The following is a 27,315-nucleotide window of genomic DNA, read 5'->3' as shown; positions in this document are numbered from 1 at the left end:
CTTCCATTGAAATAAATGCAGTTTAATTTATTAGTCCTACCTTGTCCCTGCCTGCCCTGACTATTTGACTCACCTCTGTTCTCAGCTGTACCCTTCTCAGATAGATCTGTTTCCTCACTATCTCCCTGGGTCCCACACCCCACCTGACTAGTTTAAATCCTCCCAAGCAGTTCTAGCAAATTTCCCTGCCAGTATATTAGTCCCCTTCCAATTTAGGTGCAAACATGACTGCGAGGCTGGTGCAGGAAGGTAGGACTTCAGATACTGAGACCATTGGGACACCTTCTGGGGAAGGCGAGACCTGTACATGAAGGATGGGTTGCGCCTGAACTGGAGGGCACAAATGTCTTGGGTGGCTGATTTGCTCATGTGGTTTGGGAGGGTTAAACTAGTTTGGCAAGGGGATGGGAATCAGAGCTACATATCTGAGAGGGGGGCAGTTGTAGATGGGGCAGTGACAGGATGTAGTGAATCTATCGGGAAGGTTTCTTACTTAATGAAACAAAGGGATCGGTTAAAGTGTGTCTGCTTTAACGCAAGGAGTGTCAGAAATGAAGCGTGGGTCAGTACTTGGGGCTATGATGTTATGGCCATAATGGAGACGTGGGTTTCACAGGAGCAGGAATGGTTGCTAGATGTTCCAGGGTTTAGAAAGTTCAAAAAGAACAGGGAAGGTGGAAAAAGGACAGGGTGCAGCATTGCTAATCAGAGAGTTCATCACACCTACAGAAATGAAGGTTGTTGAGGAAGGTTTGTCTACTGAGTCAGTATGGGTGGAAGTTAGGAACAGTAAGAGAACAGCCACATCATTTGGGGTTTTCTACAGATCTCCTAATAGCAGTAGAGAGATTGAAGAACTCATAGGCTGGCAAAATGGAAAAATGCAGATGTAGCAGGGTTGTTGTTATGGGTGATTTCAACTTTCCCAATATCGACTGGAACCTCCTTAGTGCAGATGGTTTGGATGGAGCCGTTTTTGTCAGGTGTGTTCAGGAGGGTTTCCTTATTCAGCATGTAGGCAGGCCAACAAGGGGAGAGGCCATTTTGGATTTGGAGCTCGGCAATGAGCCAGGACAGGTGTCAGATCCCACAGTGGGAGAAAACTTTGGTGACAGTGACCGCAACTGTCTCATTTACCATAGCCTTGGAGAGGGAAAGGAACAGTTACCAAGGGAAGATATTTTATTGGGCAAAAGGAAATTACGATGCTATCCGACAGGAGTTGGGAACCACAGATTGGGAGCAATCGTTCCACAGGCACAGCAGATATGTGGAGACTGTTTAAGGAAGAGTTGTTGCAAGTGATGCATGAATTTGTTCCTTTGAAACAGGTAAGAGGAGATAAGATTAAGGAACCTTGGATAACGAGAATAGAGGAGCTTCTCATCAAAAGGAAGAGGCAGCGTACGTAAGATGGAGGAAGCAAGGATCCAGCACATTATTAGAGTATTACAGGCTTGCTAGAAAGGAGCTCAGAAATGGACTGAGGAGAGCCAGAAGGGGACACAAAAATGGCTTGGCATTAAGGATTAGGGAGAACCCAAAAGCATTTTACTCATACGTGAGGAATAAGAGAATGATCAGGGAGAAGGTAGAGCCAATCAGGAATAACGTAGGGAACTTATGTGTGGAGTCTGAGCAGTTAGGAGAAGCCCTGAATGAGTTTTTGTTTTGGTTTTCACTAAGGAAAGGGTCCTTGTTGTGAATGAGAACCTTGAGATGGGATATCGGCTTGAACAGATCAAGACTGAAGAAGTTGATGAGCTGGAAATTCTGGCAAACATTAAGATTGACGAGTCCCCAGACCAGATTTATCCTTGGCTGCTCCGGCAAGCAAGGAAAAAGGTTGCTAAGTCGCTGGCAAAGATCTTTGCTTCCTCACTCTCCACCGGAGTTGTACCGGAAGATTGGAAGGAGGAAAATGCTCTTCCTCTTTTCAAGAAGAGTAATAGGGAAACCCCTGGCAATTACAGACCAGTCAGCCTTACGTTTGTGGTCAGCAAGGTTTTGGAAAGAATTCTGAGGGATAGGGTTTATGACTATTTGGAAAGGCACAGTGTGATTAAAGGCAGTCAGCATAGCTTTGTGAGGGGCAGGTCGTGCCTCACAAATCTTATTGAGTTCTTTGAGGTGGTGACAAGACAGGTCGAGGAAGGTCGTGCAGTGGATGTGGTGTATATGGACTCCAGCAAGGCATTTGATAATGGTAGGATCATTCATAAAGTCAGGAGGTATGGGATACAGGGAGATTTGGCTGTCTGAATTCAGAATTGGTTGGCTGACAGAAGGCAGAGGAGGGTAGGTGTTGATGAAAGTATTCTGCCTGGAGGTCAGTGATGAGTTGGGTCCCGCAGGGCTCTGTTCTTGGGCCTCTGCTCTTTGCAGCTTTTATAAATGACTTGGATGAGGATGTTGAGGGGTGGGTTAGTAAATTTGCAGATGACACAAAGGTTGGTGGTGCCGTTGATAATATCGAGGGCTACTGCAGGCTGGACCGCAACATAGACAGGAGGCAGAGCTGGGCTGAGAAATGGCAGATAGAGTTCAACTTGGATAAATGCGAAGTGATGCATGTTGGAAGGTTGAACTCAAACGCTGAATATAGGATTAAAGACAGGATTCTTGCCAGTGTGGAGGAACAAAGGGATCTTGGCATTCAAGTACATAGATCCCACAAAGTTGCCATCCAGGAGGATAAGGTTATTAAGAAAGCGTATGGTGCTTTGGCTTTCTTTAACAGGGGGATCGAGTTTAAGAGCTGCAAGGTTTTGTTGCAGCTCGACAAGTCCCTGGCGAGACCACACTTGGAATATTGTGTCCAGTTCTGGTCGCCCTATTATAGGAAAGATAGGGAGGCTTTGAAGAGGGTGCAAAGAAGGTTTACCAGGATGCTGCCTGGAATGGAGGGCTTGTGTTACGAAGAGAGGTTTACTAAGCTTGGACTTTTTTCCTCTGGAGAGGAGGAGGAAGAGAGGTAATAAGGTAATGAGAGGCATGGATAGAGTCAATAGCCAGAGACTTTTCCCCAGAGCAGGATTCGCTGCCACGAGGGGTCATAGCTTTAAGATTTAAGAGAAAGGTATAGAGGGGACATCAGAGGAAGGTTCTTTATGCAGCAAGTTGTGAATACATGGAATGCGTTGCCAGTGGTGGTGGTAGAAGCAGAGTCATTAGGGACATTTAAGCAAATGTTAGACATGCACATGGATAGCAGTGAATTCAGGGGTGCACAGGTTAAGTTATTTTATTTTACATTAGAATTAATGCGTGGCACAATATTGTGGGTCAAAGGGTCTGTTCTGTGCTGTACTTTGCTATGTTCTATGAATTGCTACAACCCAGAGGCTGTTAAGAAAGGAATTCCAGGATTTTGATCTAACAGCAAGATATTTCCAAGTCAGCATGTCGAGTGGTTTTGAAGAGAAATGATTATCTTGTCATTGTAGACTATCATTTTGACTACTGGGAGGTAAACCAACTGATTTTAATGATAACCATTGGGATTATACAATGCCTGAAAGCACACTTCAGTTGTTATGACATTCCTGAGATTGTGATGTACAGGGATGGTCCTCTTCTCACAAGTGAATAATTCAGCTGGATTACAGGATTGTGAAATTCAACACCACATCATCTCCACAGTAGGGCTTTTGCCCAAAACGTTGATTTTCCTGCTCCTCGGATGCTGCCTGACCTGCTGTGCTTTTCTACTGCCACTCTAATCTAGACTCTGATTTCCAGCATTTGCAGTCCTGGCTTTTGCCTCATGTCCACAGTAACCCAGTCAAATTTAAAATCTGATACAGCAGAGAAAATACCAAAAATAGTAAAAGAAATCGAGTAATTCAGCACAGGTGTACAGAAGGCAGACCTGAGCGGAGAAGTACCCCTATAGGACTGAATGCCCTTTCACACTGTAGAAATTCTAGGCTAAGCACTACATGCAGCTCAGTGCTATTTCATTCAAATATGTGAACAGGAGAAACAACAATGGAAAAATGGCCCTAAACACTCCACAATTTTGCAGTCAATTTTCTATTTTGGAAAAACTTGAGGTAACCAATACTTGCTAGGAATTGTGTCAAACTTTTATACGAATCCCATAAAGCAGCGTCCCAAATATTTCAGTAAACAACAGTGACTTGTAGAAATCTTCCCAGAAAGTGATATAAATGAGATTCTCCTAACAATTCAGATATTTCAAAATTTAAAAAACATTTTAAAGTGCATGAATGGCAATTAGGTACTAAAATCTTGCTCGCTCACTATATTTAGAGGACAAAATGTAAGTCAAACAATTTTTACACCAAGATTTACAGAACCTTTCCTTTAAATACAGGCAACATCAGATAAACGCATACCTAATCAACTAATCTAGAACCATGTGCAGTTCCAATATGTTCCATTGTTTGAAATGCTTGATTCAAAAGGGTTAAATGCAGGAGTGAGTTAGCACCTGCTTATCTTTAGGACTGGGTCTGTATCCAGGTGCATGTTATGGGATGAAGATCTTTCTGCTGATTCCAAATAAAATAACAGTAACAGTCTTACTTCAATTCCTACTGGGAACTAAAACAATCCATAATTCAGTGGCAATATCCAATCTTAAGTATGATTAATACATCAAAAACAATCATACTAGCACATTATGGTGCTCATTAATTTGGATCAAGATAAATTGTTGGAGAGGAGAGATTTAAATACATTCTATGCAAGACGTTGGAATGCCTAAAAGTATAAAGTATAAAAGTATAAAAGAAGTGTTTTTACAATCAACATCATCTTGGTGAACATTAAAATTGATCAGTATGGTTCAGATTGATCCATAACTAAACCAATGCAAACTATTACTTATCCAGTTGATTAATTATATTAAATACAGTAAATTCAGGGCCAGCAGTAAATATCAGGAGAGGAATTTATGTAAAATATACTTTTAGTACATGTTGTATCTGCACAACTTCTACGTAATTAAATGGGTTAAATGAGAAATATTTGCCAATTAGCTATGTTAATAGGTCATGCGTTTATCAGGTTGAACTGTGCAATCATGAAAGAAATCAATACTTGAGCTATATTTTTAAAATTATGCTAAAATATACAAAGTAATTAAGCAAATTAGCATTTGGAAAATGGCAATAAAATTTTAAATACTGAACTGATTGTGGATGCCTGTTTGCTTGCTGAGCTGGAAGGTTCATTTTCAGACGTTTCATCACCATACTAGGTAACATCATCAGTGAGCCTTTGGATGAAGCACTGATAGCATGGCCCATTTCTCATTGCATGTCTCTGTTTGGCTTGTCCTAGGATGGATGTGTTGTCCTAGGATGGATGTGTTGTCCCAGTTGATGTGGTGTCCTTCCTCACCTGCACGTAAGGATACTAGTGAGACTAGGTCGTGGCCTTTTGTGGCTAGTTGATGTTCATATATCCTGGTGGCTAGTTCTCTACTAGTTTGTCCAATGTAGTGTTTGTTACAGTTCTTGCAAGGTATCCATTACCTTGCAAGCCAAACAGAGACACGCACAAGAATTCCTAGAAGCATGGCATTCCAACTGGAACTCTATCAATAAACACATTGACTTGGATCTCATTTACCACCTCCTGAGAAAAAGAACAGGAAATGATGCCACGACAGGAAATGGAATCACCAACCCAAGGAAACTTAAACACAAATAGAAAGTGGGCCATGCCACCAGTGCTTCATCTGGAGGCTTACTGATAATGTTACTTAGTATGGTGATGAAACGTCTGAAAATGAACCTTCCAGCTCAGTGAGCAAACCGACATCCAGAACCTCAACCTGAGCTACAAGTCTTCTCAAACTCGCTAACTGAACTGATTCAATCAATTTTGCAAACACAACAGAACCTTAAATATCCATGTTGCCACTAGCTGCAGGAAAAGCCTTACATAAGTTTGCAGCTGCATTTAACTAGATTTGTTCTGAGAGGTGTTCAGTTTTAAGCTCCCAACCTCCAAATGAAACAGCTGGACCTGATCAATGTTGCAACAGTATACCCACCAAGCTGGGCTCTGGTGACACAGTGGTAGTGTTCCTGCCTTTGAGCCAGAAGACCCTGGTCCAAGTTCCACCTGCTTCAGATCATGTGTCGTAACACACCTGAACAGGCTGATTATGAAATATCTATACCCCCCACCCAACCATGTCTGGTATTGGTTCTACATATTCACATCCAATCTAACAATTCCATTAATAGTCTCCACAGCACTTATTTCAGCAGAATTGCTGACTTTATATAGCCTGTTTAAACACTAGCAAGTTGCATGGTTAAACAGTAAGGCTGTTTACATTTTAAATTTGACTGTTGCTTTTTGAACATTATAGGCTGCTGATTGTAGATTTGACCCATCAGTAAACTCAGAGTCCCAGGTAATCTTCTAGGGTTATGGGTTCAAATCCCACCATGGCAGATGGTGAAGTTTAAATTCAATAGAAATTTAGAATCGAGTATAATGACGACCATGAAACCATTATTGATTGTGAAGAAAAACTCATCTGGTTCATTAATGTCCTTTAAGGAAATAAACTGCTGTCCTTACCTGGTTTGGTTTACAAGTGACTATAGACCTACAACAACTTGCTTGAGTTTTAACTGCATTCTGGGCAATAAATACTGGCCTAGCCAACCATGCCCACATTTCATGAACAAATATAAAAAATTGAATTGTGTGACAATAAACTACATTCAACAAACATTTCTGTTGTCCAGAAATCAACAGTTGGCACTAGAATCAAATGTAATCAACTAACTTTCTGAAAATGAAAAATGCTGGAGATCACAGCTCAGATGAGACATCTAGACTTGAAATGTTAGCTTGCTTTCTCTCCACAAATGCTGTCTGACCTGCTGTGATCTCCAGCATTTTTTGTTTTCAGTACAGATTCCAGCATCTTTAGTAATTTGCTCCGATCTTGGGTCTTTGTTGACAACTTGCAAGGCAAGATGAACATGTCAGCAAGTTAAACAAAGTGTCTACTGCTAGAGAGAGCTAAGGTAAATATTGCTGGAGAGAATGCAAGAAGAGGTACAACAATCGATAATACAATTTAGGACTTTTGATTACTTACTAATCTTAATTTAGGGAAGGGCATTCTCTGTTACTATGGATAACTAGGGTTCCAACTACAGCTTATCAAGATTTCAAAGTTTTTTGGATATAAAAACAACCTTCAAATATTTATCTTCTACAGAACATGCAATATCAAAATAAAAATGAACTTACTGTCCAAAACTTGATGAAGTACTGTAGCACAGTTGCCGCAATGAATAAACAATATAACAAAGAATATGCCAAAAAAAGCATAAAATATTTGTAGTTCGAAAATCCCACACAATTATTCACCCTAAAAGGAAACATTTGCCTGTTATTAGGTCATACAGAGTGCTTACATTCATCAGTTTACTACAAATTATTACAATAATCCATTACCATAGGTCTAAATAGTTTACATTAATTCATACTTTAATCTCTGAACACAATAGGTCATGCTTGAGTTTGCAGGCTGAGACCAGTGGGATACTGAAAAATTCATTGTGTGTACCTCAATTGTTCACAATCTTTATCAACAATTTGGTAGTGGGGACCATTTGTAATATTTCCAAGTTTACAGATTATACAAAACTTGTTGGAAAAGTAATTGCTTAGAATGCAAAGATGCTTCAAGATTTAGAGAGGCTGAGTGAGCAGGTAGGAGCATGACTGATGGAATATAATGTGGATACACGTAAGGTTATCTACTTTGGAAGAGGAAGCAACGGTGCAATGTTTCTTCAACAGTTGGAAGTGTTGTCCAAAGGGATCTTGGAATTATCATTTAGAAGTCACTGAAACCAAGCATGCAGTTGCTGCAAGCAATTCAGAAGGTGAATGGCATGTTAACCTTTATCGCAATAGGATTTTAATGCAGGAGCAAATAAGTTGCATTTTAGTTGTATGGAACATTGATGAGATTGCACTTGGTCTATGCAGTTCTAGTCACTTTGCATAAGGAAGGAAATACTTATCATAGAAAAAACGCATCAGACATTCACCAGTCTGATACATGGGGTAGTGGGACGGTGGCCCAGTGGTTAGCGCTGCTGCCTAATAGCAGCAGGGTTTGATTTCAGTCTCGGGTTACTGCCTGTGTGCAGTTTGCACGTTCTCCCAGAGTCTGCGTGGGTTTCCTCCGAGTATTCTGGTATGCTCCCACAGTTCAAAAATGTGCAGATCAGGTGAATTAGCCATGCCAAATTCCCCATAGTGTTCCAGGATGTGTAGGTTGGGTGCATTAGTCATGGAATGCAGAGTTATAGGATAGGGAAATTAGTCTGGGTGTGTTACTCTTTGGGTGGTGGGGGGGTTCAGTGTGGACTTGTTGGGCCAAATGGCCTGTTTCCACATTGTAGGGATTCTAATTTCTATGAGCAGAGATTAATGATACTGTGATGGTATTCTCTGGAGCTTATATGAACGAGAGACAATCTATAGAAGTTTTCAAAATTCTTAATGACAGAACAGCGCCGAAAAGACATTCGCTGAGCAGCGGTAAAGGTAGGGGATTTTAACTTTCCAAACATAGACTGGGACTGCCATAGTGTTAAGGATTTAGATGGAGAGGAATTTATTGTGTGTACAAGAAAATTTTCTGATTCAATATGTGGTTGTACTGACTACAAAAGGTGCAAACCTTGACCTACTTTAGGCAAATAAGGCAGGGCAAGTAAGGAAGTACTTTGCTGCCAGTGACCATAATTCTATTAGTTTTAAAATAGCGATGGAAAAGGATAGACAGAATCAAAAAGTTCAAGTAGTAAATTGGAGGAAGGCCAATTTTGATGGTTGCCACCCAGGTTGATAGTGTTATTGATTGGGTGCAGATGTTCACAGGTAAAGGGACAGCTGCAAAATTGGGATGCTGGGAAGCAGAATATTGTACACGAGAAGACTGAGATACGGGCTATTAGACTAGAAAGGATTGAAGTTAGTAAGGAGGAGTTATCTGCTTTCACACATTCGAGAATTTAAAAGTCCCCTGGGCCGGATGGGATTTATCCAAGGATTCTCTGGAAAGCTAGGGAGGAGATAGCGGAGTCTTTGTCCTTGATCTTTGCGTTGTCATTATCTACAGGTTCAGTACCACAGGACTGGAGGATTGTAAATGTTGTGCCCTTGTTTAAGAAGGGCAGCAGAGATGACCCAGGTAATTATAGACCAGTGAGTCTTATGTCTGTTGTAGGAAAAGTTTTGGAAAGGATTATAACAGGTACGATTTATAATCACCTAGCAAGCAACTATTTGATTGGACTTAGTCAACATGGTTTCATCAAGGGCGGGTTGTGTCTCATGTGAGTTTTTTGAGACGGCGACCAAGCATGTGGATGAGGGTATGGCAGTTGATGTGGTGTACTTGGACTTCAGTAAAGCCTTTGGTAAGGTGCCACATGGTAGGCTATTGGAGAAAATGTGGAGGCAAGGGATTGAAAATGATTTTAGCAGTTTGGATTAGAAACTGGCTTTCTGTAAGGCGGCAACGAGTGGTGGGTTGATAGAAAATATTCAGCCCGAAGTCTGGTTACTAGTGGTATGCCACAAGGATCTGTTTTGGGATCATTGCTGTTTGTCATTTAGCAACTTTGTAGATGACACTAAAGTCAGTGGAGTGGAGGACAGTTTGGAAGAACATTGAAGGTTGCAGGAGGATTTGGATAAACTGCAGAATTACGCTGAGAGGTGGAAAATGAAGTTCAATGCTGATAAATGTGAGGTGATTCACTTTGGTGAAAAATAACAGGAAAGCAGAATACTGGGTCAATGGAAAGATTCTTGGTAGCGTGGATGTGCAGAGGGATCTTGGAGGCCATGTTCATAGATCCCTGAAAGTTGCCACCCAGGTTGATAATGCTGTTAAGGCGGCATACGGTGTGTTAGGTTTTATTGGTAGAGGGATTGAGTTCCGGAGCCGTGATGCCATGCTGCACCTGTACATAACACTAGTGTGGCCTCACTTGGAATATTGTGTCCACTTCTGGCCGCCCCCATTACAGGAAGGATGTGGAAGCATTGGAAAAGGTGCAGAGAAGATTTACCAGGATGTTGCCTGGTCTGGAGCAAAGGTCTTATGAGGCAAGGCTGAGGGACTTGGGTCTATTCTCATTGGAGAGAAGGCAGCTAAGAGGGGATTTAATAGCGGCATACAAGATGATCAGACATCTAGATAGGATGGATATGGAGAGCCTTTTTCCTAGGATGGTGACGTCGGCTTGTATGAGGGGGCATAGTTGCAAATTGAGGGATGATACATTTAAGACAGATGTCAGAGGCAGGTTCGTTATTCAGAGAGTGGTAAGGGTGTGGAATGCCCTGTCTGTCAATGTAGTTAACTCAGCCACATTAGGGGCATTTAAACAGTCTTTGGATAAACATATAGATGATGATGGGCGAGCGTAGGGGGATGGGCTTAGATTAATTTACAGGTGGGCACAAAATCAAGGGCTGAGGGGCCTGCTCTGCACTGTATTGTTCTATGTTCACGAGTGAGATAATGAGAGTACAGAGACAGTATGTTCCTGTTAGGATGAAATGCAAGGCTGGTAGGTGTAGGGAATGCTGGATGGCTAGAGAAATTGAAGTTCTGGTCAAGAAGAAAGCAGGATATGTCACGTATAAAAAGTAGAAATTGAGTGAATCCTTAGATGAGGATAAAGGCAGTAGGAGTAAACTTAGGAGGGAAATTGGGAGGGCAAAAAGGGTTCATGAGATTGCTTTGGGAAATAGGATTAAGAAGAATCCAAAGGGATTTTATAAATATATTAAGGACAAAATGGTAACTATGGAGAGAACAGGACCTCTCAAAGATCAGCAAGGTAGCCGTTGTGTGGAGCGACAGGTGATGGGAGATGTACTAAACAAGTATTTTGCATCAGTGTTTACTGTGGAGGAGGACATGGAAGATAACAGAATGTGAGGAAATAGATGGTGACTTCTTGAAAAATGTGGTGCTGGATGTCTTAAAACACAAAGGAGGATAAATCCCCAGGATCCGATTAGATGTACCTTCAAACTCTGTGGGAAGCTAGGGAAATGAATGCTGGGACCTTTGCTGAGATATGTGGATAATCGATCGTCACAAATGAAGTGCCGGACGTCAGGAGATTGGCTATTGTGGTGCCACTATTTAATAAAGATGTTAAGGAAAAGCCAGGGAACTAGAGACCGGTGAGTGTGACATTGGTGGTGGGCAAGTTGTTGGAAGGAATCCTGAGGAACAGGATGTATATGTATTTGGATAGGCAAGGATTGATCAGGAATAGTCAACCTGGTTTTATCCAAGGGAAATCATGTCTCACAAACTTGATGGAGTTTTTTTTGAAGTAGTAACGAAGAGGATTGATGAGGGCAGAACAGTGGATGTGATCTCCATGGACTTCAGTAAGGCGCTCAACAAGGTTCCTCATGGGAGACTGGTTAGCAAGGTTAGATCACATGGACTACAGGAAGAACTAGCCATTTGGATACAGAACTTGTTTGAAGGTAGAAGACAGAGAGTGGTGGAGGAGGATTGCCCTTTTCAGACTGGAAGCCTGTGACCAGTGGTGTGCCACAAGGATTGGTGCTGGGTCCACTGTTTTTCATCATTTATATAAATGATTTGGATGTGAACATAGGAGGTATAATTTGTAAGTTTGCAGATGACAAAAATTGGAGGTGTAGTGGACAGTGAAGAAAGATACCTCATATTAAAACGGGATCTTGATCAGATGGGCCAATGGGTCAAGGAGTGGCAGATGGAGGTTAATTTAGACAAATGTGAGGTGCTGTATTTTGAAAAGGCAAATCAAAGCAGGACTTATACACTTAATGGTAGGTCCTGGGGAATGTTGCTGAGACCTTGGAGTGCAGTTTCATAGTTCCTTGAAAGTGGAGTCTCAGGTTGATATGATAGTGAAGGCGGCTTTTAGTATGCATTCCTTTATTGGTCAGAGCACTGAGCATAGGAGTTGGGAGGTTATGTTGCAGCTGTACAGGACATTTGTCAGGCCACTTTCGGAATATTGTGTACAATTCTTGTCTTCCTCCTATAGGAAGGATGTTGTGCAGCTTGAAAGGGTTCAGAAAAGATTTACAAGGATATTGCCAGGATTGGAGTGTATGAGCTACAGGGAGAGGCTAAATAACCTGGGGCTGTTTTCCCTGGGAGCGTCAGAGGCCGAGGGCTGTTCTTACAGAAGTTTATAAAATCATGAGCAGCATGGATACGTAAAATAGACAAAGTCTTTTTTCCCTGGGTTGTGGGAGTCCAGAACTAGTGGGCATAGGTTTAGGGTGAGAAGGGAAAGATTTAAAAGGGGCCTAAGGGGCAACCACGCAAAGGGTGGTGTGTGTATGGAGCAAGCAGCCAGAGTAACTGGTGGAAGCTGGCATAATTACAACATTTAAAAGGCAGCTGGATGGGTGCATGAGTATGGAAAGGTTTAGAGGGATATGAGACAAGTGCTCACAAATGGAACTAGATTAATTTAGGATTTCTAGGTCAGCATGGATGAGTTGGACAGAAGGGTCTGTGTCCATGCTGTATAACTCTATGACACTATGGATCCAGAACCAGCAGACAGAAATGAAAGTACGAAATAGTATAAAAGGCAAGCCAATTAGGCCAGAGGTGAAAGGGATGGTATACCTTTGGAATTCGTGACACAAGGAGGCTGTGGAGGTTCAGTCACTAAATAGTTCAAGACAGAAATTAATAGTGTAGTTATTAATGCAGATGACAAAAATTGGAGGTGTAGTGGACAGTGAAGAAAGTTACCTCATATTAAAACGGGATCTTGATCAGATGGGCCAATGGGTCAAGGAGTGGCAGATGGAGGTTAATTCAAGAAATTAATCTCAAGAAATATGGAAATATTACAGGAATGTGGCAGTGAGGTCATTGATCAGTCATGTTCTGAAATGGTGGAACAGGCTCAAGGGGCTGATAGCCAGGAATATGGAACATGAATAGGCCAGACGATTAAGTATTAATGAAATGTATAGGAATGGCAATGAGACCATTTTTACAAACACATTTTTTCTAAAAGAGGTATTTCATTTTAATTTGTTTTCCCATTTTACTCCACATTTTTTTAAGCAAAAAGACCCAGAGGTGGTCAGCACCAGTTTGAAGAGTGAGTGAAAGGAACATCCGGGTGCAGAGGGCTGGCAGTTCAAAATCAAAGCCTACTCTACTGTCGGGAAGAAACTAGTTTTTTGGTGATTAAGTCGTCAAGGTGTATTTTATTTCTAAGGATTAAATTAATACAGCAAATGGTAGGAAGGTTAAAAAATATTTAAAAATTAAACATAGTTAAAAAGATCATTCAAATTGTTAATTAAAAAAAAATTAATGGATGGCAGAATAGATGATGTGTAACAGCTGCCACATGGGGGCTTGTGGATATCAGTCTGATACAGTGCAAATATTTCTATAGTAAAATATTTAAAAGCTCAAGCAGCTGCAACTGAGTTCAAGTTGTAAACACCAATGTACCGGGGGGAGGGGGAAGTTGCCTGGAAATTTTGTTCCAGAAGGAAATCACACCTCTTTAGATAAAGTCTTCTGATTTGGTCAGGGGAAGGGGAGGCATAACTGAGTGAGAAGGATAATGGGACCTAGAGGACAGGAGTGTAGAAGCCTCAGCCTTTGCAATTGTCCAACATATTTGAGGTTCTTTCTGCCTCATTTGGATGAGGCAGAAGGCTGCAAAGTAAATGTAATGCTACTAGAGGATAGTATATCGGGGAACATATGCATGGTTCTGTGTAGGCAAAAGCGCAAGTATGTTGCCTACCTGGCGCAAGCATTTTGGGGTATCTGGCCGGGGCTGGACAACAAGCTGGATGGAGAGAATTCAGTTTTGTGGTTCATTTAGGTGTGTACGAATAACATAGGCAGGGCAAGGAAAGAGTTTCTACTTCAATAGTTTGAAGAGTGAGGCATCAAATTAAACAGCAAAACCTAAAAGATAATAACCAGAGCCATGTGTCAATTTACAAAGGACTAATTAGATTAGCAAAATTACTTTACCAGATTAAAGACTGGTGTGGGAGAAATGAGTTCCAGTTCATGGAATACTGGCATTAATTTAATGGGTTTACCATTGAAATGGTTTGTAACCAGTGTTCTAGCAAACCATGTACAGTCATACTGCATGGAAACAAACCTTTCGGTCTAACTCTTCCTCAACAACCAGACATCCCATTCTGAACAAGTCTCATTTGCCAGTATTTGGCCCAAATCACTATAGCTCAGGAAGAGGAGAAGACTTTAATCTAAAGAGTAGTGGAATGAGATCATGCTTAGGTCAATATAGGAAATCAAAGGGTACAGTCGAGGCAGGAATCAAATAATAATGTGGAAATGAAGATCACAGAGTCTCACAGACATACAGCACAGCACAGAAACATAACCTTTGGTCCAACTCATGCATGCTGACCAGACATCCCAATCTGATCTAGTCCAATTACCAGTAGTTAGGCCATTTTCCTTCTTATTCTTCTATCTAGCCAGATGGCTTTTCAATGTTGTAACTGTACCCACCTCCACCACTTCCTCTGGCAGCTTGATCCATACACATTTCATCCTCTTTGTGAAAACATTACCCCTCACCCTCTCACTTTAAACTCCTCCTACTCAGGAAAAAGACCTTGGCTATGGGCGGCACGGTGGTTCAGTGGTTAGCACTGCTGCCTCACAGCGCCAGGGACCCGGGTTCAATTCCCACCTCCGGCAACTGTGTGTGGTGAGTTTGCACATTCTTCCTGGGTTCTGCGTGGGTTTCCCCCGGGTGCTCCTGTTTCCTCCCACAGTCCAAAGATGTGAATTGGCCATGCTAAATTGCCCTTAATGTTAGGTGCATTAGTCAGGGGTGAACGTAGGGGAATGTGTCTGGGTGGGTTGCTCTTCGGAGAGTCGGTGTGGACTTATTGGACCCAAGGGCCTGTTTCCACACTGTAGGGATTCTGTGACATCTGGGTGTTACAAAGGTAACAAAAAGACGAAAGGCTCTGTATCTGAAAGTGTGTAGTATTCATAAAGTAAACAAAGTGATATCACATACTGAAGTAAATAATTGAAATATGACTGTGTCATAACAAGGAGAATAGGAAGCTAGGTAAAGATGGAAGGGTAACACTGTTGACCAAGGTTGGCATTGGTGCAATAGTTATAAATAACCCTGGGTCAGGAGATCAAGATGTAGAATTAGTTTGAATGGAGATGAGGAGTAGTAAAGGAACAAAATCACTAGAATAGGTGATCTACAGGCATCCTAATAGCAATCACAATGTAAGACATAACATACAAAAAGAAATATTTGGTACTTGTGATAATGAAGATAAAGCAACGAATGTCATCTACATGGATTTTAGCAGGGCATTTGACAAGGTCTAATTGCCAGTCTAGTCAGCAAAAGTAGCCCATGGTAATGTGGTAAGTTAAACCCAAAATTGGCTCAGTTACATAAAATAAAGAGTAATGTTTCTGTATTTGAAAGTGATTGCCAGTGGTATTCTAGAAGGCAGATTGTTGGGCTCCTTGTCGTTTATAGTATATATCAATGATTCAGACTTAACTGTGGTGTGAGAGATTTGAAAATTTACAGATGATATAAAAGTTGGCCAGGTAATTGAGATTAAAGAGAATGGTTGCCAACCACAGGATGACATCAATGGTTTGGATAAGTGGGCAGGCAAGTGGCGACAAATTTGGTCTGAAGAAGTGAGAAGTCATGCATTTTGGGAGAGGAAACAAATCCTCCTCAGTGACAAATCAATAATAAATGTGAGGGCATTGAGAAGGCTCGAGCTGGCGAGAGACCTTGGACTGCATGTCCAAAGGTCTCTGAAGGTGGCAGTACAGGTTGTTTAAGTGGAAAAGAGGCTATATAGAATGCTTCCCTTCACTGAATGAAATACTGAATACAAAAACAGGTATGTAATGCTGGGACTTTATCAGACACACATTAAGCCAGAGCTGGTGTTTTAAAACACTTTAGCTCACAACATTATAGAAAGAAGATAACTGCGCGAGAGAGAGATACAGAGATTTGCAAGAAGTCGACAGAATAATGAGGAGCTTAGATAGAATGGACTGAGAAGACTCATTTCCTCTAGTGGAGATGATTTGAGTCACAGATTTCAGATGACTGGTAGATGGATTAGAGGGGTCATGAGAAAAACAGTTTCGCTCAGTGTGTTGGGTGACTGGAATTCACTACCCAATTAGGTGGTTGAATTGAAAATCTTTAACTAATATAAAAGGAACCTGAATCTGCACCTGAAGCACAATCTGCAAGGGTTTGGACTAGGAGTTGGAAAGTAGGATAAAGTTTATCCAGCCAGCGAGACACAAATGGCTTATTTCTGTGTTGCAACTTTTTTTTAAATGAAGTTATGCTTCTAAAAAGGAGATATATGCAGGGATGAAATGAGCTTGGCTGAAGTAGTGAGGACTTTGCATCTGTCTTTACCAAAGAATAAGGTACTTTGATTCATTTATTGGCTCGTGGGATATGTACACGACTGACTAGGCCAGCTTTTTTTTTTCCCTGTCTAGACTGGCATTTGGGATCTTGTCGAATCCATCCTTATTTGCCTTTCAGAAAGTGCTGGTGAGCTGCCTTTTTGAACCAGTGCAGTTCATCCAGTGTAGGTACAACCACATTGTTGTTCGGAAGGAGCTCCCAGTATTTTGACCGAGCAAAAGAATAGCAATTGCTCCAAGTCAGGTTCATGTGCTGTTTGGAGGGAAACCTGCAGTTGCAGTGCTTCCATATATATGCTGCCTATGCCATAAGTTTGCAAAGGTAAGAACTTTGGAAATTGCTGTCATATTCATAGTGAACAAGCAGATAATTGAGCTACTGTTTTGAGGTAAACATTGATAAAGTGATATTAGACAGGCTGACTGCATTCAATAAGTGAGGAGTAGTAGTGGCGATATTTATTGAATACTGGGGTACCAGCGTACTTGGATTTCAAATGTTACCCTTTGGCTCAGACAACTGAGCAAGGGTAAACCAGTAGCAATAGGCCAGTTAAACCTTGACAGAAGAAAAGTTTTGAAAGGTCAATAATCGTATGCAGTTAACTTAGTGTGCAATCATTAAGGAAATCCAGCACAAACTTAATGGTAAATCATGTTTGACCAACTTGATTGAGTTTTTTTTAAATGAAAGTAAAGACTTGAAGCATGTATAAGAACTTCCAAATGGCATTTGAGAAAGGGTCAGATGATCGTCTTGCCAGAAAAGTTAAATCTTCTGGAATAAAAGGGATAGTTGCAACATTGGCTGAGTGATAAGAAACAGTATAGTGATGAAAGGCTCTTTCTGACTGAAGACATGTGAACAATGGGTTGTACAGGATTCAGTACTACCATCACCATCTTTCCTTGACATATAATATTAATATAGACTTTTCAATAGAATTTTCACAATTTCAAAATTTGCCAACCACACAAAACTTGAAAAAAGTGTTCTGTGAAAAGGATAGTGGTAAACTTCAAGAGAACAAAGACAGACCAGTGGAATGGTAAATGAAATTTCATAGAGAAAAGTGTGAAGTAGTACATTTTGGTAAAGGGGGAACCTGGGGAATGTATGTACAGAAATTGTTAAAGGTGGTGGGGTAGGTTCAGAAATTGGCATAATTGGAGTCTTGGGCTTTATAAGTAGAGGCAGAGAGTACAAAATAAGGGAACACACCACCGTGATCCCATACCAACATTTCTGTCTCAGGCCGACTCCGGTGCTCCAGGGAAGCTCAATGCAAGCTGAAAGAACACGATCTTCTGTCCAAGTTCATTCCAGTTTTCAAAACCTAACACTGAGCTTAACAATTTCAGAATGCTAGCAACCTCTTCCATGTTCATGATCCACCTCTACACCCTTAGGTTCTGTTTGTGTGGATTGCTTCCAGCACAGCCAAACAATTTTGAACTATTTACACTTCTTACTTTTTCTTTAGCATCCTACTCAGCATTTATTTCCCTCATGGTTTATCAACAATAGCTTGTTTACCTTTCCCTTTCTTTTCTCTTTGTACCATCTCCACATATTCTATTCACTCCTTTCCCAACCCCACCTCAGTCTTCAGCAAAATACCAATCTTTCTCAGCTGTTTTCAATTCTGATGAAGAATCACTGGGGTTGAAACGTTAACTTTCTAGCTACAGATGCTGCAAGACCTGAGTTTTTCTAGGACTTTGTAACAAAAAACAAGTTTAGGATATTATATGACTATTAAAAAATTTTGGTTGACTCTGAAATAATTCATTGCATCTAATTTTGAACACTGCACTTTAGAAAGAAGAGACAGCTTTAGAGATAGCACAGAACAGGGTTACGTATAATTCCAGGGACGAGTGTCTTCAGCTAGAGAAACCGTTGCTCTTAGCACAAGAGCTGAGAACCAGGTAATTTTAAAGGTTACTGGGAAAAGAACAAACAGCAACACGAGGAAATCCTTTTTTATTTTTTGAGTGGTTGTGTACTGGGATGCAATATCTGAAAGCACATTGAAAACAAAAATAATCTGTTTTCAAAACGCAATTGGGCAAGCAATAAAACAGAAAAGATTTGTAAGCTAAAGGACAAGTACTGGAACTAGCTAAATTCATCTTGCAGAGTTGGCATAAATATGATGTGGATATGTGCAAATGTATTCTGGGCATTCGTCTTGTAGGTGCATGAGCAAAACTTAGGGAAATCACCCCTAATTCCTGCTCCTTTCTCAAGACTTGACACCAGGTTTCTGCAACAAAAACAAAAATGCTGAAAAATATCAGCAAGTCTGGTAGCATCTGTGGAGAGAAACCAGAGTTAACATTTTGGGTCCTGTGACCATCTTCAGAACGGTTTCTGCACCCTTACTGTCACATAAGAGGGAGAAAAGGGGAAACTCAGAACAGAAATCCAGATTGTCTACCATTACCCTGCTCTAATATGCAGTACTCAAGCATACCATTGCATTACAGTTTTACAAGTAATAATATAAAACAGCTCAGCTGCAGTTGTTGAAAAGTTAAAGTTAGATTTTCACAATGAAAATATAAGCTCATGGATGACTACTCCTGTATTGAAAGCATCAGTGTATGGTTATTTTTGCAAGAACAAGGTGTATTCGCCCCTTGCTGTCAAGATATCATGTGATAATTATTGTTTGATCAACCTTAGCACTTTACACTAAATGCTGACAAGTTATTGTGGTTCTGTTCGCCGAGCTGGGAACTTGTCTTGCAAACGTTTCGTCCCCTGTCTAGGTGACATCCTCAGTGCTTGGGAGCCTCCTGTGAAGCGCTTCTGTGCTGTTTCCTCCGGCATTTATAGTGACCTGTCTCTGCCGTTTCCAGTTCCAACTATCCGCTGTAGTGGCCGGTATATTGGGTCCAGGTCGATGTGTTTGTTGATAGAGTCTGTGGATGAGTGCCATGCCTCTCGGAATTCCCTGGCTGTTCTCTGTTTGGCTTGCCCTATAATAGTAGTGTTGTCCCAGTCGGACTCATGTTGCTTGTCGTCTGTGTGTGTGGCTACTAAGGATAGCTGGTCGTGTCGTTTCGTGGCTAGTTGGTGTTCATGTATACGGATCGTTAACTGTCTTCCTGTTTGTCCGATGTAGTGTTTTGTGCAGTCCTTGCATGGGATTTTGTACACTACATTAGTTTTGCTCATGTTGGGTATCGGGTCCTTCGTTCTGGTGAGTTGTTGTCTGAGTGTGGCTGTTGGTTTGTGTGCTGTTTTGAGTCCTAGTGGTCGCAGTAGTCTGGCGGTCAGTTCAGAAATGTTTTTGATGTATGGTAGTGTGGCTAGTCCTTTGGGTTGCGACATGTCCTTGTCCCGTTGTCTCTCCCTTAGGCATCTGTTGATGAAATTGCGAGGGTATCCGTTTTTGGCGAATACCTTGTATAGGTGTTCCTCTTCCTCTTTTTGCAGTTCTGGTGTGCTGCAATGTGTTGTGGCCCTTTTGAATAGTGTCCTGATGCAACTTTGTTTGTGTGTGTTGGGGTGGTTGCTTTCATAGTTTAGGACTTGGTCTGTGTGTGTGGCTTTCCTGTAAACCTTTGTGGTGAACTCTCCGTTCGGTGTTCTCTGTACCATCACGTCTAGGAATGGGAGTTGGTGTCCTTTTCTTCCTCTCTAGTGAATCGGATTCCTGTGAGTGTGGTGTTGATGATCTGGTGTGTGTTCGCTATTTCTGTGTTTTTATTTATTACAAAGGTGTCATCCACTTATCTGACCCAGAGTTTGGGTTGAATTTGTGGTAAGACTGTTTGTTCTAACCTTTGCATTACTGCTTCTGCTATGAGTCCAGAGATCGGTGAGCCCATGGGTTTTCCGTTGATTTGTTCATATATTTGGTTGTTGAATGTGAAGTGTGTTGTGAGGCACAAGTCCAGTAGTTTAAGTATGCCGTCTTTGTTGATAGGTTCAACGTCCTGTTGTCTGTTATGTCTGTCCAGCAGGTTGGCTATTGTTTCTTTGGCTAGGGTTTTGTCGATGGAGGTGAACAGTGCCGTTACATCGAATGAGACTATAGTTTCTTCCTTGTCTATGTGTATATTTCTGATGATGTCCAAGAATTCCTGTGTTGATTGTATAGATTGTCTGGATCCGCTGATCAGGTGTTTCAGTTTCTGCTGCAGTTCTTTGGCCAGTTTGTGTGATGGTGTCCCTGGTAGAACACTATGGGTCTGAGTGGGATGTCTGGTTTGTGCACTTTGGGTAGTCCATAGAATCTGGGGGTGTTGTTGCTTTCAGGTTTCATTCTTTGTAGGTCAGACCTGGTTATCTGTCCGGGGACGAAACGTTTGCAAGACAAATTCCCAGCTCGACGAACAGAACCACAACAACGAGCACCCGAGCTACAAATCTGCTCCCAAACTTTGCTGACAAGTTAGTTGATATAAATTATATATTTATTTATAAACTATATATTTTAAAAGTTATATTTAATTTCATAGTCTCCCATTCGATGCTATATTTTCATTCAAGAAAAAAACAACTCAAGTTCTCTTCCCTCCTATGCACAATGTCAATCAATCTCTCTTCTGTGAAGGGAAACATTGCACTATTTCTTCAGTAGTTACTTTAAATAATAATTATAAACTATGATGTAACTAAAATGTAAGATACAAACATACCAAGGACAATGATGATCCATTTTTAATACACACCTGTTAAAAAAAAACAAAGAATTAACAGAAAACTAATCAAGTTTGTCCCAATGAGCCTTCAACTAAACTACACTAGCAAACAAATATTCTCGATCTATTCTGAAACCAAGATCTGTGAAGATAGTGCAGTATCCTTTGAGAGGGAACCATAAATGGGATTTCTGGCTTTTAGCTTAATTTTTAGTGATTCCCAATAATCATTTTATTATTTTGACCATTTCTCAGTTGCACTCAATACTATATGGGCTTTGAGCATTTTCTTCTTTGACAAGTTGAGATTGGTGCAAAATCAGATAAACCTCAAGTATTGTTTCTGAATTTGGAGAATGTCTCCAACTACAGGGTTTAAATTATGTGCAGTATGTTGCAACAGTTGAAGTACATTACAAGACTTACTTAGTGGCATGATGTGGTTCTCCTAAACAGTGCCAAATATGCCATCCAAACAGCCTTTCTTCCTTGTTTTCATACATTTCAAACATTAAGTACTACAATGCAAAACAATTAGGAAACGAGAACTTGTATTTATATATTGTCCTTCATAATGTCCTACCATAGCACTTCTACAGTCAACCTTTCTGCACTGCAAGTTCCACAACAGTAATGAAATACATGACAAGCTCATCTGTTTTAGATCTTAGTCAACAACCTCATGATCATGACAACTTGTTTAAATACACACCAGCAATTGTAAATGTTAACTTTAATGAGTGAATGGCTCATTCACCCAGACAGTTGAGATATGGTTGGATGTCCTTTGATTAGATCTTCAAAAGATTTTGAATGCATCTGTGACTGATTTTCTCCCATCAAACAGTTAGTCTAAATGCATAAGGGTACAAAGATATTTGTGAGTCAATCTATAACTCAATGTGTTGAAGTGATTAAAAGTGATGTTGAAGATTCCTTATAAGTAAATAGTTAGTGCAAGTATCTTCTGTATTGCTGCAACAATCTAATTACTGTAAGGATCGTGCTTATAACTATTTCATGCTCTTTTACCTTGTTATTGTCTAATAAATTTGGTGCTTATTCAGAGTCAGAGTTTGAGGCAGTAAAATAGGTATTCTGCTGTATTCCATAAACAAGACTATCATGTGGTCACTTACAACCCAGTCATAAAATCAGAGTATATCAGGATTGTTCCTTCAATCAATCCCTATGTTTAATCATATTTACCTCTTTGCTGAGCAGTAAAAGCATAACCTGATTCATAGAGCTGGATTTGTGATATGACAACTAAGGATAATGAAATGCAACCTCAAAACTCAAGAATGGAACAGACAATTTTACAAGATATTACTTATCATTGTTTAGAAATAACTATTGTTAACAAGGTGGGGGGGGGGGGGAAAGAGAGAGAATAAAAGGCTAAAAACAATTTGTTAAATCCAAAATATTCAGAAATCTAAAGCAGGGAAACATGCATTTTATATTTTAAAATATTTTCCCAAAGAACTTGTCAAATAAAAACTGCTGCATATTTCACAAACTTTTTGATATGATTAAACATGTCACCCAATCCATAACATTTATGACTAGAATGTAAAGTTCAATATTTATGTACTGTAAAGTTTAAAGGATTCTTACTTTTAAACATGACCATTTGGTATTTCCCTTAGTCATTAATACATCCCACAGAAAAAGTTATCTTAGCCTGTCTTCCTTGCAAAGTTAGCCTTATTTATACAACACTAATTATTAAATACAGTATGCATCCTTTGCATTAACCAGACTGCTTAAGTTTTGTGAAAAGATAAATATAAATGTTTTAGCCTGCAATTATAATGTTAAATATTGTTCTACTACATTAATTATTTGTATAATATAAGTTCCCATTCTGATGGAACTTGTGTAGTTGGCGATCCACTCAGCAATTGCATGCTTACTATTTGCATAAAACTAACTTACGGATACAATCTGTATGTACAGTCTTTCCACTGCTCCTCAAATTATGGGAGACAGCAACAAGTTTAATTTTAAACCGTTAATTCTATGTGATGTTGTAGCTGAGACTTGCTGTGCGTTTCCTGTTCACTTTGCACTGTGCAGATTTGCATTACCTGACTAAATCTGAGATGCTCCAGCATCTACTGCAAGCTAAGCCTATGAGCAATAGTCAAAAATGAGTCTCTCATCCATAATATTGCAAGTTTTAGAATTATTTGATCAGTATCTACTTTCCAAGATTTCTTTCACATTCAAGGTCAATCATGAAAATATATCCTTCTTTAAGATTACAATCCAAGCTAATTAACGAGCATAAAACGAACAGAAAGCAAGTCCCAGCCACAGCATTGTGAGTGTTGCCGCAGTGCAGGACTATGAGAAAGAAGTGAGGCTGATTAAGGCTAGTGAGCACCTTTAATTTACAATTTTTCAGCCCATTTGTTATATGGTGGCTGTATCTACTGTACTAGTCTTCAAGTTATATGTTGTTTTTGTCTGGTTTGGGAAGTTATCCAAAGTACGTTGGAGGCACATAGCTAACTACAATACTTTATACATTTTATAAGTTCTACCCAAACAAGGTTAGCTTTAAAGAGATAGTAGAAAGGAAACTGATCACTTCCACACAGTGCTCTTCTCAAAACAAAAACATGCCTGAACTCTCAAATGTAGAAAAATTAACTTACATGTCACAGGCAGAGCAGTGATGACATCGATCAGGTTTAATTACTTGACAGCGATCACAATACCTGATGGCTGAAAAGAAGTAAAAGGCTGTTAGAAAATGTAAAAAAAAAGTTCAACAGATAAAGTGTGTTATGAATTTCAGGAGAATCAACTGCACCTTCCATATCTTCAAGCTCAAGGACCTAGGACATCAGATTCAATGGAGCACTAACACCTGCCAGTTCCTTCTAAGCCACATACTATCTTGACTTTGAAATATAACACCTTTCCTTCACTGTCACTGGATCAAAATACTATTGCTCCATTCCTAACTAGGCATGTACTAACATTCATGGACAGCAGTGGTTCAAGGAAGTAATTCCATCACCACATTCCCTTAGGTATAAGAAAATGCTGGTGTAGCCAGTGCTGCTCATGAATACATTTAAATGCCGTAAGAGCACCCTGGATACCAATTCCACCATTCTTTTAAGATTATACATTAAGATAATTAAATAAAAGTTATATATCCATGCAGTGCATCAGAACTTGGAGACAAAGTCATGATATGATGTGCTACTATCTTTATAAGGCAGGGCAATGACATTAAACAAAAAATCAGGACAATCACCTGATGAAGGAGCGTCGCTCCGAAAGCCAGTGTGCTTCCAATTAAACCTGTTGGACTATAACCTGGGGTTGTGTGATTTTTACTTTTTTTAAAAAAAAGCTGCTTATCACTACAAACCACAAGTTTTAAATCTATTGTGCACAAGATTAATCAATATTCTCATGACAAATTTTGAAGTTTAGCCCAATGTAATTTTGGATATGCTGATTACTTGTCATTCTGTCTCCCTTTCTCACTCTCACATTTCGTTTGCTCTCCTTTTTAAAATTCTGTTTCTCTTTACTTTTTTCTTTTATCATTTTACTTCAAATGGGATATAGGCGCAAACAAAAATACTTAATTTCTTTCAAATAGAAATAAAAATCAATTACTTTTGCTGTCATGACTCAATCAAAATAACTATATTTCAGTAAGGTTATTCTCCATTCTTCAAAAATTTAAATAATTAGCTGTAGTCCACAAAAGACCTTAGGTATCTTGCTCCATCAAAGATACAGCTAGTAACAACAACTTGCGGTGCACCATTCTGTAAATATCAGTCAAAACTACATGACCTATAAGAAAGGCAGCATACTGATGATCAATTAAAATTGATTTTCCCAGGATAATGCAAATTGCTGTTAAATACATGCAATCAGTGGATCTACTGCAATCAGATTACAAAAGTTAGATTGAAATCATTTAGACAAGCAGTAACAAATTATTCAACCCAACAAGATTTTCAAATCAATTAGAAAAGCTGATCTATATCAGCTTATTTGTGTACATTTGCTCTGGATACTTCGACCTTTAAAATCTAGCTTTCTCAATTTAAAAAAAATCAACTGACCCTGTATCCATAGCTGTTTGGAGAAAAGAGTTCCAGATTTTTACAACTGTTCACGTCAAAGATTTGTGTTATTTGTACTTGTGTTATAAGATATATAATTTTATCTTGTGGCAACCAAAGTGAATTATGTTAATGCAATATTTTAGTTTGTTGCACTTTTAAAACCAATAGCAAACTTGAGGCTTCAAGTGAAATAAACAATTACTTCCCATTAAAGTGACTTATGCGTATTTTGATTTCTTAAACTGTTTTTTGCACATATTTAACCATAATGTCACTGATGGTGTCTTTTCTTAATCTGCACATTAAGCCCATTTGAAGGAGAAAGAGACTGCATAGTTAAACAAAACATTCTATGATCTGCCTGGACTGCCCACAAAGCTTTTCACTGTACTTAGGTACATGTGACTACAATAAATCAAATCAAATTCAAAGAACTGCAGCTCAGCCACAGAAGAACTAGCTGCATGTGATTCTCAAGTAACTAATTGGCTAGTTGCTACAATGATTTATCTACATGTCTGAAATAATATATTCTTCACATCAAAACAATGTGCTCCTTCAGTATGAATTACATTTTCGTCTGTCCCCAGTAATCCAGAGACATTGGCTGTGTAGTAGGGTTTTTACAATGCAGCAGTATTATGCCTATCTCTGAACCAAGAGACCTGGGTTCAAGTTCTACCTGGTCCAGAAGTGAATCTTTGAGCAGGTTAATTAGAAAATACCTTGGCTGCTTACTGCAAATATTTGAGCACCATGTGTTATATAAGGAGGATGGCAGATCATCCAGGAATAATTGAGACTGAAGATGACACAGGATTTCATTGGAAGATAAACAATCAGTGGCAATGACAGTGCAACTTGAGATTTGAATGTATGGCCCAAATATCACGAATTCTTTATTCCACTAGCATCAGATCATTACAAACAGGAAGGGAAATCAAGCACTATATGCAGCACATGCAATGATTGCACATTACACACTGGACAGAGGAATTAGTCTCCCTCCCTCCTATTAACCCTCTCTCCATCAAGTCATTTTCCTTTCCAGTAGGAGTCTGCTGACCTCTGATATTCTGATTTTGGAGGAATATCCCATGCTCCAATTGGAAGATCAATCCTGTCAGCTAGGCAATCAGTTTTCTCCTTAGCACTTCTCTCTAAGTTATCTTGAATGCCATCCCAAATGTTTGGCATGGCCTCAAGTGATGCTCAGCTATACACATTGTCCTGGCCATCTCAGTCAGAAGGCATGGTGAATCCAAAGGATATGGTCTACAAGAAGGACTGTGTTTTATCCAAAGATAATATGCAAATAGCCTATGGACGAGTGTGGGATGCTATTATAAATCAGCACCAGAAGCTTCTCATGACACATTTGTTTATGCTCAGGAAGCAAGGTGTGCAGTCAGCCATAGTGTGTATGGTAGAATTATTTGCACTGACCACTACCCACTGGATGATAGGCGGTGATGCGGTTCTTAGCAACTCCATAGACTTTGCAAAGCCCCTCTGGAATCTCGCTCTGGCAGTTGTGGCCCTAATCACTGGGAATCCGATGTGGAACATAAACAGACAAACCAATCATGAACCAACACTTTGCGCCAGTTTTGGTCAGGGATGGAAATGGCCTGCATGAACTTGACAAAGACATCCCTGAATACTAGAATGTATTCAGTCCCATTATTACTGGGGTCAAGGACCACAAAATCCATTGCAAGTACCTTGAGAGATCTCCTGGAGTTCCATGCTGGGCTAAAGTCACTTCCCCACTATGGTCAAAGTATCTATAAACATATGAACAAGAGCAGGCCACTTGCCCTTCAAGCTTGCTTCATCATTCAATAGTTGGTCTGATTTTAATCTCAACGCTACATTCCTGCATATCCCCCAACCTTTCATTCCCTCAGTAATCAAGTATTTACCTACCTCCACCTTAAAAATACTTGAAGATTTTAAAATTTTTTTTGGAAGAAAGGAATTCTAAAGACAATGCTTAAAGAAACAAACCTCATT

The 27,315-nt window shown here is 40.0% G+C and overlaps 1 protein-coding gene across 2 annotated transcripts in view; it reads right to left on the bottom strand.

Annotated features, from left to right (window-relative positions):
* Nucleotides 1-27,315, bottom strand: part of LOC140481359 (palmitoyltransferase ZDHHC20-B-like) — a 123,138-nt gene that overhangs the window by 39,751 nt on the left and 56,072 nt on the right. For both annotated transcript variants that reach the window (XM_072577424.1, XM_072577425.1), the window contains exons 5-7: nt 23,857-23,926; nt 21,188-21,220; nt 7,252-7,372 (exon numbers count right to left, since the gene is read on the bottom strand). In XM_072577424.1, coding sequence (XP_072433525.1) covers nt 7,252-7,372; nt 21,188-21,220; nt 23,857-23,926 — 224 coding nt within the window. The remainder of the gene's footprint in view (nt 1-7,251; nt 7,373-21,187; nt 21,221-23,856; nt 23,927-27,315) is intronic.

This window comes from Chiloscyllium punctatum, chromosome 9 (genome assembly GCF_047496795.1).
Source record: "Chiloscyllium punctatum isolate Juve2018m chromosome 9, sChiPun1.3, whole genome shotgun sequence".
Lineage (NCBI taxonomy): Eukaryota > Metazoa > Chordata > Chondrichthyes > Orectolobiformes > Hemiscylliidae > Chiloscyllium > Chiloscyllium punctatum.
This window is presented reverse-complemented; position numbering and strand designations above follow the sequence as displayed.